The sequence below is a fragment of the Protomyctophum parallelum genome (assembly GCF_964188405.1).
Source record: "Protomyctophum parallelum genome assembly, chromosome: 8".
In the NCBI taxonomy this organism is placed as follows: Eukaryota; Metazoa; Chordata; class Actinopteri; order Myctophiformes; family Myctophidae; genus Protomyctophum; species Protomyctophum parallelum.
In genome coordinates this window covers 3,259,056-3,271,402 of record NC_139703.1, presented here as the reverse complement: position 1 = coordinate 3,271,402, position 12,347 = coordinate 3,259,056, and the positions used below count along the sequence as shown (strand labels likewise).

Here is a 12,347-nt window from a genome sequence, read left to right as displayed (position 1 = left end):
GGGCTTGTTTATCTGTAAAGACAGACCGATTAATTAATCGGTCCGATTGATTAATCGAACCAATACCGATTAATCTAAAAACAACTAGAAGCGGCCGATACCGATGTGTTTGCCGATTAATCTCCCATCACTATTGGGTATAGAGTGCAGAATCTCGTGTAGAAATGAGGTTGCTTTCAGTCATAATAGCGCGTGAGAAAACGTCAAGCGAAAATCACTTGACGTCTTTCCCATTCTCACAGGCTGTGTATCCTGTCAACAGCAGTGTCAGCAGCATAACCCATGCAAGACCTGATATTGACTCTGAGCCCCCCACCACACGTATAAACGGTACTTTTTGGTCAAAAAGGGATTTTGTTTCCACCGGGAAAAAAAATACTTTTAGTTACTCCAATCCGCCCTCTACCGATATTGGCCAGAGAATTGCCTCATAGAGAATATTTTTCCTCCGGTGAAAAAAAATCCCTTTCTGGCCAAAAAGTACTGTTTATGCGTGTGGTGGGGGGGCTCAGAGTGCTCCCACTAAGGAAAGTAGGCTTTCTAATGACACGACCCACCTTTGTTTTGGTGAGCAGCAAAAACGTTCTTTTTATTTACGCTAAAGAGGAGAGGCTGGTCTGAGTTCCATGTGAGATTTAAAAGTGAAAGTAGCATAGCCAATGCAGGGCAGAATCATAGAAGCATTAGGCTATGGACCAGAGCTAGCCTACTGGGACAGTTGTTCACAGACTTTGACCTAACTTTGCTACAATAGGGAACACATGCACATGTTTAACTTGTTTAATACTCTTTATTACTCCGTTTGCTCGTTTTCTTTGAACTCTTTGTTCTATCCCTTTGTTTGCCGTGTTTGCTGACATCTATGATGCTGCATTGTCTGAAGGAAGCCAAACAAAAATAAGTTTTACTCTTATGTACTTGTACACAAGATGTAACAATAAAGTACAACCTTGAACAGAACATAGTGTGAACTGTGAACTATGAGTGATCCATATATGAGATGGAGTCAAATGATCAATCTCAATATCTGTCAGCGATAACGACAGTGACTAACCAGAGGTATTAGATGCTACAACTACAGAGTTTAGTTAATGCCTGAGTGGATGAGTAAGACGGAAATAAACACAAACACACTGACTGTATCACAAACACGCACGCATGAGCTTGCAAAATGAGTTACTACAAAAAGAAACACCTGTGTGACGTAAGGGGCGCTCTCATCATCATGTATCATCACATTCTGGCCAGTCACTGGGGTCCTCACTTTTCATCCTCAAGTCCAATGCAGCTAAATCAACTTGTCACATCACAGGTTTACAGACCTGTGTAAAACAGGTGTAAAACGTTGTTTCCGTTAAGGAGAATACGAAAAAAAAAAACGACACATAGTACAGTATATCTAGTAGAAGTAGAAGAATGCTCATCTGGCTAATAATGTTTCAATAGCAACAACTGACTACAGCACCTCAGTCTGTAGTTCCGACATTACTGGATATTAGGGTCAGAAACTGTGGCCGAAAGAAAATCGATGACTATGACGGTCATGCATTATTGTGATATTTGAGGAAACTTCGAGCAATTGAGCAACTTGAGCAACTTCCTCAGATAAACGTGCCTTACGTACAGCATGTGGTCATTCTGAGTCAGAAAATAGAGAGTGGGGTTATTGTATAGGGTTGACATGACACTGTGTAAAGCCCTAGCCACATCAAAGGGTCGAGGCGGTTTTAGCGCTGTCCCAGCGGTGTGTGATATGTCCTGTTGCACGTTGACCCCACTACACGTCGTCCCAAGTTGTCCCAAGTGATTCAACGCATGGAATTCAATGGCCCAAACACCACACCAAAGGGTCACCATGCAACTCCTTGCAACCGTTTGGACCCTTTGGTGTGGTTAGGGCTTAAATCTGCAGAGGCATTTCTGTCGTCTAGCCTCACAGTTTCATGAATCACGGTCGATAGAACACTTTTGCACACCCAGATTAAAAGTGCGGGAGTGAAATGGTGAACATCGACAAAAGATGACCTGGTACACGACACGTAGCATAATGTATTTAAAGCAACGTTTAGGACGGTCATTCAACTTCCTCAGGTTCAAAAATCATATCATCATACAACGTCATCTCATTCTCAACCAATGGCACATCTCCCATCCAATCAAACGCTGGCCAATCACAATTTGCCACCATATCTGGGGTGGGCAAGTGCATGTCTGACGTACACAAAGAGAGCCTCAGAGACTGTTGTGCTATGGGGACATTTTTCTATAGCATGTGTCAACTTCCTTCCTTCCTTCTCCAGAGGTTAGTTGGTCACTCAGTACAAAGTTGAGACCTTACTCTATATCATGAAACATCTCTATCCCGGTGGTCTATATTCCAGGATGTACAAAGCCTGCATGCACCATCCAAGGGCCTGGAAGGGACAGTGAATGGCTTGATGAGCAGTGTTGTACCCGAACACGTTCAAAGAACGATAGTTCACGAACGTGTTCTCATTTGTGTCCCAGTCCAGTGATTTCAACCACAAGTCGGCACAGTTGATATACAGTTATAGATGAAAATACAATTCATTTCTTTTTTTGGTGGTTTTCGTTTTTAGCCACATTAACACAGTTGGAATGTTAAAGAATGTTTTTATTCCATCAGAAAGTCGTTTTAGTGTCATTAAGTCGTTGCAATTGCTTAAAGGTATATTCAGTGATTTCACTCAAAAAACCTTAGGTTTCGTTTTTGGCTGTGGGACCCAGCCTTTCGTCCAATCAGAGAGTCAAAAACGAAACCTAAGGTTTTTTGACCCCCAGGGGTTAACTGGGGACAGGGAGGAACTCCTTATATGGCCAGCACACTCTATAGTAGGGAGGATTATCACAACAAAACAAAAAAATAAGTGATATTTGAATTAAGTGAAATCACTGAATATACCTTTAAACAAGTCAATATGTCTAATGTTTTAACAATTGGGTTAAGCAATGCTAACCAATGCTAATCAGAAAATCAGCTTTCCTTTCAAAGTATGCAAATGATGAAAAACTAATTAATAATAATGATCACATTATATTCAAGCCAATTAATCAACAGGATTATCTCAATTCACGTTAATGTTTGTAAGGAGGTTGCATGATGAATATTATGTTAACCCCGAAACAATTCCAGTTACTGCCCTCCCCCCAAATGGGGATTCCCATTTGGACAGGATTATAAATGCAGCGACCGAGGACAGTGCAGGGTATACAACATCTGCTCTTCTGCCAATAATTTGACAAGAAGATTTTTCTACCCTCTATTCTTCCGTCCAAGAACCAGCAAGCAAGCATCTTCTCAGAAGGTTTCCACGTGCAGACGCACTACTAGCCTACTTCCATAGCAGACGGTCAGAGCATGACTTCCCTTGTTTCTCTACCCTTGGCACTGCTGACTGCGTTGTGCTTGCTGTCGGGGCTGTGGTGCACGCCACTGTGTCGTGACCAGTGCTGCCAATTCTTGGAGGGATTCCCTGTGAGACTCAGAAAGCTGCGAGAGAGCTTCTCAGAGATCAGAGGTTATTATGTAAGTATTTTTAAATTAGAAAACCCAACCACAGACCCTAATATGCATGAATATGTTTTTTTTTTTTTGTCTTGCAGCACTGGTGCATTAAACTTTGCTTAATTCTTAATGGGTATAGCCTAGCCTACTGTATGTAGAGTAGACTACAATGCAGTGAACTGTCTAACAGCCAACATCTGACGTATTGTGCAATAGTAGGCTATATGATTTTCTCACTTTCAATGTGACTGACACCCCATTGTTTCTGCAGGAAGCCAAAGACGGCTCTGAGATCGCACTGCTAGACCAGAATGTGGAGAATTACTTTAAAGTGAGTATCACTTCTATTGTTAAGTCATTTTCTTACAGTCTTCTTCTCCCCAGGCCCAGTGTTTTTATTGATTTGATTTCAAATTTCGAGTTACTTGCAAATGTGGCAAATTTACCCAAATGTACAATTTAAAAAACATTAAAAAAAAAGAGTGGTATCAACTATCAAACTAATCAACTAATTATTAAATGTACTCATTTCTTCATCAGAGTCCATTCGGCTGCTATGCCATGAACAAAATTCTGGAGTTTTACTTGGGGACAGTTTTTCCATCAGCCAAGACTGGATTGACAGAAGAGATCAGGGACTTCACACAGCATATGGAATCCATAGAGCTGATCTTAGATGAGCTCAAGAGAGAGATGATCCAATGCGTGAGTACAAGAGTTTTCTGAAAGACTTATGTTGCTATAATATATAACTAAAATCTAAAATGACACAGATGCTTTCACGGTTTTAATGGGCTAATGATGTATAGTCAAGGCTGTGCTGTGCAGCTAGCCTAATAGATATCCTTTTTTTCTTTCGTTCTTTAAATTAGGTTATAACTCATGGATCCATAGGTTAATGATCCACAACTTGCTGTTTTTGTAAACCCACAATATAGGAAGTTTGGGTTATATTGTGTTTTGATGTGGTGGAGCCTAACAATATAACATATCCACTTTTTATATGTCGTAACACAATAGCCTATTTACGACTTTGCCTTTGTCAGTGCATATACCAATGAGTATATGCACTGACAAAGGCAAAGTTAAATTAATTAATTAAATAATGCCAATGAGCATTATTTAATTAATTTGTATTAGTCCGTTTGTGTGGGGCCTTTGAAATATATATTTTTAGAACTATACTGATCTAGAAAGTGAGCGCCTGCTCACTCACACAAACACCATGACACTGTCGGTGTCAATTTGATCTGTTCTGCTGGCTATATCGATACTAAAATCCCATCTCTTCTCTTCCTGCAGCGAAACTATTTCTCCTGCCAGAGGCCCTTTGACATCAAAAACCTGAACTCCACTTACAACGAGGTGAGTGTCAGTCAAAAGTGCTGGATATCTCAAAATCTCATTAAACATAATTATGTTTTCTTCAAGCGTTTGTGTTGCATTCATACAACATTGCTAAACTGAGTATTCTTTGCTTGTCCACTCCACAGATAGAGAATAATGGAGGTCTTTATAAGGCTATGGGAGAGCTGGATGTGTTTTTTAATTACATTGAGACATACCTGGCTTCTAAACTGCGACACTGAGCTTAGAGATGGTCCACTACCTAAGTTGTTCTTCACATCCGTTCATCTCAGAAGAAAAAAGCAATCCAATCCTTTATATACATTTTACGTTTTGTTTTTTTGTCCAAGAAGAACTTATTGATACAGTTTGGATTACTTGAAGCCTGGAATTTTGCTGTTGTTTGAATGTACTATTTTGTCCTGAGGGCAAACATCATTTTGGGTCCATATTGAGCCGAGTTCTGACTACTGACCATTGTGCTCAGGGCTTATGAATTGGTGCCTGAGATATATTGCCAAAAGTGGTTAACCCATTCTGACCTGAGATCAGATTCATACGAGGTTTCCACTGGACACACGCCGGTCTGATTAACCCATTCTGACCTGAGATCAGATTAAAAAAATGTCAGTCGCTCTTCGATTTTTTCAAAAATAGCAGACCTACAAGCTCGTATCGCGCCACTCGGTGGCGCGATATGAGCTTGTAGATCTGCTATTTTTCAATAGCTAAAGCACGACACAATGCTGACACCAAAATGGGTTAAAATGGTTAAATGAAGACTAGAGATTGTACAAATCCTTCGAATATATTAATATTTATTTAATAGGTTAAACTGTTTATGCACCTTTCAGGCTTATGCAAAGGTCAAAATGTAATTTATTTGAGATGTTTTGTAGACAGATGTCGGGTTCATTTGTTGACCTGGCATAGTTTGTATAGTTTCAATGGACAGATTATTTATTTTTTGATATTTTACTGCTTAGACTGATAGATTCTTGGTTTACTTATGATCCTATCCTAGATAACTATTTCTATGCAATTGACGTATTGACTGTATTACCTCGTGTTTACCTACTTTTGAACAAGAGAAATTAGGGTTTCACTAAGAAATCAACTTGGCAAAGAAACCAGGAATTAGGAGGTACAAGACCAATGTAGAACACTGTAGGGCTTTTTGTGTTGCCAAAGTTGAGTGTGCAACTAAAACACAATGCTGCATTATTTATCATTGTTGACTGTGTATCCTGTGATATTTATTTTTTTACCACCTGTATTCTGTGCTAATTTAATGTCTGTATTCAGTATTTATTTATTATGAATAAAGTATGTGTATCAATGTAACAGGCTCAAACTACTCATTACACGGAATGTCCCATTTCAAGTTTTCAAATAAAATGTATACAGTACAGATCTTTTGAAAATAGCAGATCTACAAGCTCTGGTATTTTCAAATGGCCGAACAGTATACAGTATACTAGGGTTGACGTGGTAAATGTAGGTTTTGTAATAATAATCAAAATCTGCAAAGTAACTAAAGTTTTCAAATAATGAAAAAGTACAATATTTGCCTCTGAGATGTGGCGCAATAGAAGTAAAAATACTGAAAACTGGAAATACTTCAGTAAAGTAAGAAAAATCTCAAAATTGTACTTTAGATACTTTACACCTCTGCTCTCTGGCTTGGCAGTGTGTGGTATTGATAGCCACATTCTGCAGTGTTGCAGTCTGGCAGTCTGCACGTGCAGACTGTCGACGTAACCTCAAACATACCACTTACCAGCAGCCGGCCCTGTATAACCTATAATTTATTTAACTTACCGTAAACTGCGACTACCCAACATCACCCCCATAATAACTCCATGCGCAAAGACAGACACCAACATAATATAGGCATAAAACAGATCAGTTATGCTGGGTAGGCTATGTAAACCCAGTGCTGTGGGCTTGATGATGTGCTCATCATTGTGGGTATATTATGGCTGAGACTGGCACAGCAGAGCCAGTTGCAGGAGTTCCCACTTAAGGCAACTTAACAACACAAATAGTCTCTTATGAGGGGTCCCAGGCACAGAAAGACCGTCCATGACATAAAAAAGTTTGAGAACTCAAAATTTGAAGAATACTTCACCATAGTATTTTGGTGCCTTTTAATGGAGGGCTCGTCTGAGAACGACCTAGATTGAATGTAACACATACTAGAAGCTCGACCCGCCTTCGTCAAACAGGCCCCTGGTGTGTGTATATTCTCGGGCCAGCGCATTACGGAAAGGGAAACCATGGAGCTGGGCTGAAAATGCAGGGGTAGGGGCACATGCTTCTGCAATCTGCATGCTCTGCATGTGTCAAATGCCTCAAATGTAATAATAGATTTATCTGTTGACTGTAAGTGCATTTTCTGCTTGTGAGTAAATTACTACCATCATGTTGTCTCTGTGGTTTGCGTCACACATCAAAGACCATTCAACAAGGTTATTCTTGACTTGACTCAGGTTACTGCAGTGAAAGTACTCTTAAGACATTTCATCATGCAGGAACCTGCTTAGTCAATGTGTGATTTTTAGGGGATGTAACAGGATAACAATGATATTAGCCCTACTCTCTGTAGAGACATAATGAAACTTCAACCACTTAAGTAGCCTTGCAGAGCCATCTGGTCCTTAGGTCAGGAGCCTATCTCCTGTTTCTGAGTAACTGACTGTCGCAAACGATACAGAGACACCTCCCTGACAATAACGCAGAGACCACATACAGTATGCTTATATGAAACGACTTTAAGATGACCATGTCATTTTCCATAGAGAAAACTTACAATTGCCAATTCATATTCTTAAATAGCATTTTTTTAATCAGCATTCCAGTAACCTGATGATGGTGAAAAGAGTTTGACTTTTCTTGTAACCACCGTGCTCTGATTTCTGGTGCGCTATCCACTCAGATTAACATGATATTAAAAGGTACTATACCGTAAGTCGTACACAGTAGAGTGATTAACCATTTTATTTTCTACATAAAAAAAGGATATTCTGTCATGTGATGAGTACATTTCTGTTCAATAAACTGCATTATATGCATCATCTTCATTGCTTCATTAGAATTCTAAATATTGAAAATTACAGATGAAATTAGAATTTTATCTCGTTTTGTACCCCTAATGTATTTTATTGTCTCATAATGTTGCTTGCTTAAATAAAGCTAAAAGGTTAAATAAATAAATAAATAGCTCTTATCTCAATCTAAGGTAACGGAACCTCTTTCTTAGAAACTGTCTAAACACATTAAAACCAGGAAAGTGTATGTGTCAAAATTTGATTTTAATCACTTTATAGGAGCATTCAGTGATTTGTGTGAAAGAACCCTGGTCCGTCCCAGTAACAAAATGTGCACGCTCTTGGGGGGACGCGCAACAGGCCAACAGCACGCACACCAAGGCCGCCCGCCTCTGCTCGATCATGATTGGAGGAAAGCCCATCTCTATCCTGATTGGATGAAGGATGGGCCCTCTAGACTATAGAGGGCCCTTCCTTCATCCAATCAGAGTCTAGAGTCTAGCCAAAAACGAAACCTGCTTTTTTTTACCTCAGGGGTGAACTGGGGATATATATATATATATATATAATTATATATATATATATATATATATATTATTATTTTTTTAAGAGAACATCTTAACTAAAATCTTTGCTTCTGGGCGTTCATGGTCTTTGGAACAAAATATTTTGAGATTGAGGTCTGCAGCTAAATACATAATAATTTTGAGGGTTCTTTACATGAAAAACTTTGATATAGCAACATACGTTGTTTTTTTTTTACAGAAAACTGATTTAGACGACATGTTTAGAATCGCCCACAGGTCTTAATGGGTTAAAACTCCTGCAACGTTCTCTCCTTCAACAATTCCCCAATCACAAGGAGAGTACATCTTCATGCATCATTTGGGAAACTGAGTGTTGTACATTTCCATGCAGGCATGGTGACGTCAGTATGTATCACAAACAACTCCGGTGGCAACTAAGTGTGCAAGTGAAAGCGAGGTGTTTTTGTAAGTGCGTGCCGTATGGTACAGTTTCTTTAGATCACTGCACTGACCGCAGTCATGACATTTCTCCTTTTCCCCTTTTGGGCAGGGATGTAGAGAGAAGATGCTCCACACTGAGAGGAAGCTGAATCCATAAATCCAAATCTGAACCATTTATCTCAAGAGCAGTTTGAGTTAGTTGACACATTGATTAATTAAGATTTTTAGATTTTAGATTAGATTTGACTGTTTATTACACCATTATATTATACCTCATGGCAAGTGTTTGCTTGCCATGAGGCAGTGTTTGGCAACGCAAGACTAATTCAGCGGGTACAGAGCTTAGGTCCACATCTTGTCAAAACAAAGTGAAAATTCAAACTTGTGTGAACTGTGAAGTGAGGGCTGCTGCTGTAAACAAACATTAAGTCCATAGACTTGGCTGCCACTGTTTTTTAAGTGCTCTAAACAAACATTAAAAGTCCATAGACGTGGCTGCCATATGACGTAATTTCAAAAGCCAGACATTGGAGGGGATAGGGCCCCTCCATAGACAACCAGGAAAGGTGCAGAAAGATGATGCATACCGTAGTTGCGTATACACTACTACACTTATCCACTCATGCATCACGGTGTTCTACAAACAGTTCATTCACATGTACATCCTGCAGTGCTTCCTATAGTGATACGGCAAGCGCCACTAAAACGAAATCCTGAGGAATTAATTTAACTCTGAGAGGGTTAGAGTTTTGTTTCGTGTCTTCTTTTGCAATCTAAGGTTGCAGGGGGGGGGGGGGGGGGGGGGTATACCGGCTGCTAGCATCTTTATCGGAAATAATGTTTGCAAAGTCCAAGGATGTGACGTAACTTTTACTAGGAGGCAAAATCAGAAGTGACACTGACAGACGCACAGTTGTCAACACAGATATTATGCAACCACCAGTCATATCCTCAACATGACCATATTTGGGATGTGCTGTAGATGTTAACCCTACAATTATGAGTTGTTCATTTAGAGATTCAAGAACACAGAACTGTAAAGTGGACACTAGAATAACTAGTATTTTAATATATATATATACACACTGTACAATAATTGTTATTAACTTTCCAGGAAGAGAAAGGCGCGCACGCACACACACACACACACACACACACACACACACACACACACACACACACACACACACACACAAAGTATGTAGAATGGTAGCTCTGGTCCATAGCTCTCTAATGCGTTGCAGGAATCGTAGAAGCAGTAGAAGGCTATGGGCCAGAGCTAGTAGAATGGGTACATTTCAAACGAAAGCACAAGTCAATACAAAAACTGTTACTAGTGGACGAACCATGATAAAGCATTAGGCTACACTTGTTAACAGGGTCCACCATTTTCAATTAATCAGAACATTTAGACTAGAGACACACTTTCTATAAGTGTGTGCATAGGCCCTACTTTTGGCCTAGTATAGGCCCAGATGTTCAATTCAGTAATAGCTAAGGTATGGCAACTTGGCAAGGTCACGAACCCAATGGTACTGAAGTTTCTGACATTTTTGACGACACAGACCATGGGGTCCTGTTGCAGCAGTATCCTGCCACCTGGTACGCGGACATAATAAAACATAAACACCGTGTTTACGGCCTGTCTGCGCTCTTTGACGACTTTCTTTCGTGTGAGGGCTTCTGAATCTGTGAACTATAAGTACCTATACATGCCGCTGCGAATATCTCCTGTGGCGCGGAAGCCGCTAAGTATTTTTGTTTGACCGATTTGGTCGCTTTGATTGACTATAGCTATGACAGAGCAGATCAGAGGCAGGGACGTAGCCGCACAAGCCAACCGCACACCGGGAGGCGGTACAATAAACGGTAAACAAACAAGAAGAAATAAAGCGACCAAATCGGTCAAACAAAGATTAAAAATACTTAACGGCTTCCGCGCCACAGGAGATATTCGCAGCGGAATGTATAGGTACTTATAGTTCACGATTTCAGAAGCCCTCAAAGGAAAACAGGCCGTCAAACGGCACAGATACGATGTTAGTGAGCATATTTATGTACAAAATTCCCATACGAAAATATAGTTATGAACAGGGACCCTACAATAAAGCGACATCCAAATTTCAGAAAAGCTTTATGGAGGGTTCTGAGAGGGGCTAGTGTTGGCCTATTTTGAGACATTTGCAACATTCATCAAGAATACACAGCAAGCAATTGAACATCAATCCCAGATAATGCACAACTGCACATTTACAGTTGAACCAATGCATTTCCAATTCAACAGAGCACAATAAATAACCACATTAGGCTACCTGCACCAGCAGCAGTCGAACCTTCCGCAAACGTGGCAAAGTAACCAACACAATTAAGCCGACCACGACCAACAACAATAGTCCCCAATGGACAAGCGGCAGCACTGTCTTCCAACTGTCTTCAAGCGACCAAATACAGAGAAGGAACCTGCAATGCAATTGTATTTCTCACCGATTCTGATGGCTGTGATGCGCCGTCAATTTGCCTTCAGAGTGAAAGTCAAGAGCGCCAACATAAAGTCCAAATGTTGCGTTGTCCATTTCCATCCTTCTGCTCCAATGTTTCGATCCATTGTTAATTAATTCCAGAACTTCATCCATTGTCGGCACGATCAAATCCGCTTCCTTTTCATTTTACCATCAGCCCTAAAGTAAACTCTCTGCCAGAAAAAACTTGCTTGAAAAAACGCGCCACTGCCTTCAGTGCCTTGCTAATAACAACAATGCATTGCACCTGTGCTGAGTGCTGACCCCGTGCTGACCCGCTGAACCTGGGAATATACCATTGTGAAGATTAGGGGGAATACAAGTGTTGTGAGGAATATAATAGGCTACCTTGTGAAACTGATCATTTTGTTCAAATTTGCATTTGTAGTTATGTTACTGTAATTTTAACAGAATAACCAACGCAGATAGACAAGGATTTATTAATTATTAGGCCTATATTACTTCTTCAATGGAAAATAAAACAAAACATAGATTTGATGTGTGACAGAGAGACTTGTAGTATGGACTTTTGAATATAAGATATTCGCACAGAAAATGTAGAGAAAAGGACAAAGAAAACATATCATTTGATTTGGGAATTAACCATATATGTTTATTTTCTTTTTTGGGGGGCACTAGCCCCTCCTATATACAGCGTTAAAGTTTGTTATCTGAACAAACATTAAAAATGCCACTGACAATGAATTTACGTCATATGTGTCTGAGCAAATCGGCATACCGGTATGTATATTGGTGGGAACCCAAGAAGGGATCACCATTCTTGATGTGTACAATGATTAGAGCTGCCCTCACTTCACAGGGGTGATATATATAATATATATATATATATATATCTTCAACCGCTTATCCGTAGTCGGATCGTGGGGGCAACAGCTCCACACTTCCTTCTCCAGAGCAATATTAGTGACTTCCTCCT

At 40.0% G+C, this 12,347-nt stretch overlaps 1 protein-coding gene across 1 annotated transcript; it reads left to right on the top strand.

Annotated features, from left to right (window-relative positions):
• Positions 1-3,379: 3,379 nt before the first annotated feature.
• il10 (interleukin 10) lies at positions 3,380-5,115 on the top strand (the record flags this gene model as incomplete). Its single annotated transcript, XM_083772256.1, has 5 exons — positions 3,380-3,547; positions 3,798-3,857; positions 4,067-4,231; positions 4,829-4,891; positions 5,020-5,115. 5 exons carry the CDS (start codon positions 3,380-3,382, stop codon positions 5,113-5,115), a joined length of 552 nt encoding a protein of 183 aa, XP_083628382.1.
• Positions 5,116-12,347: the final 7,232 nt, after the last annotated feature.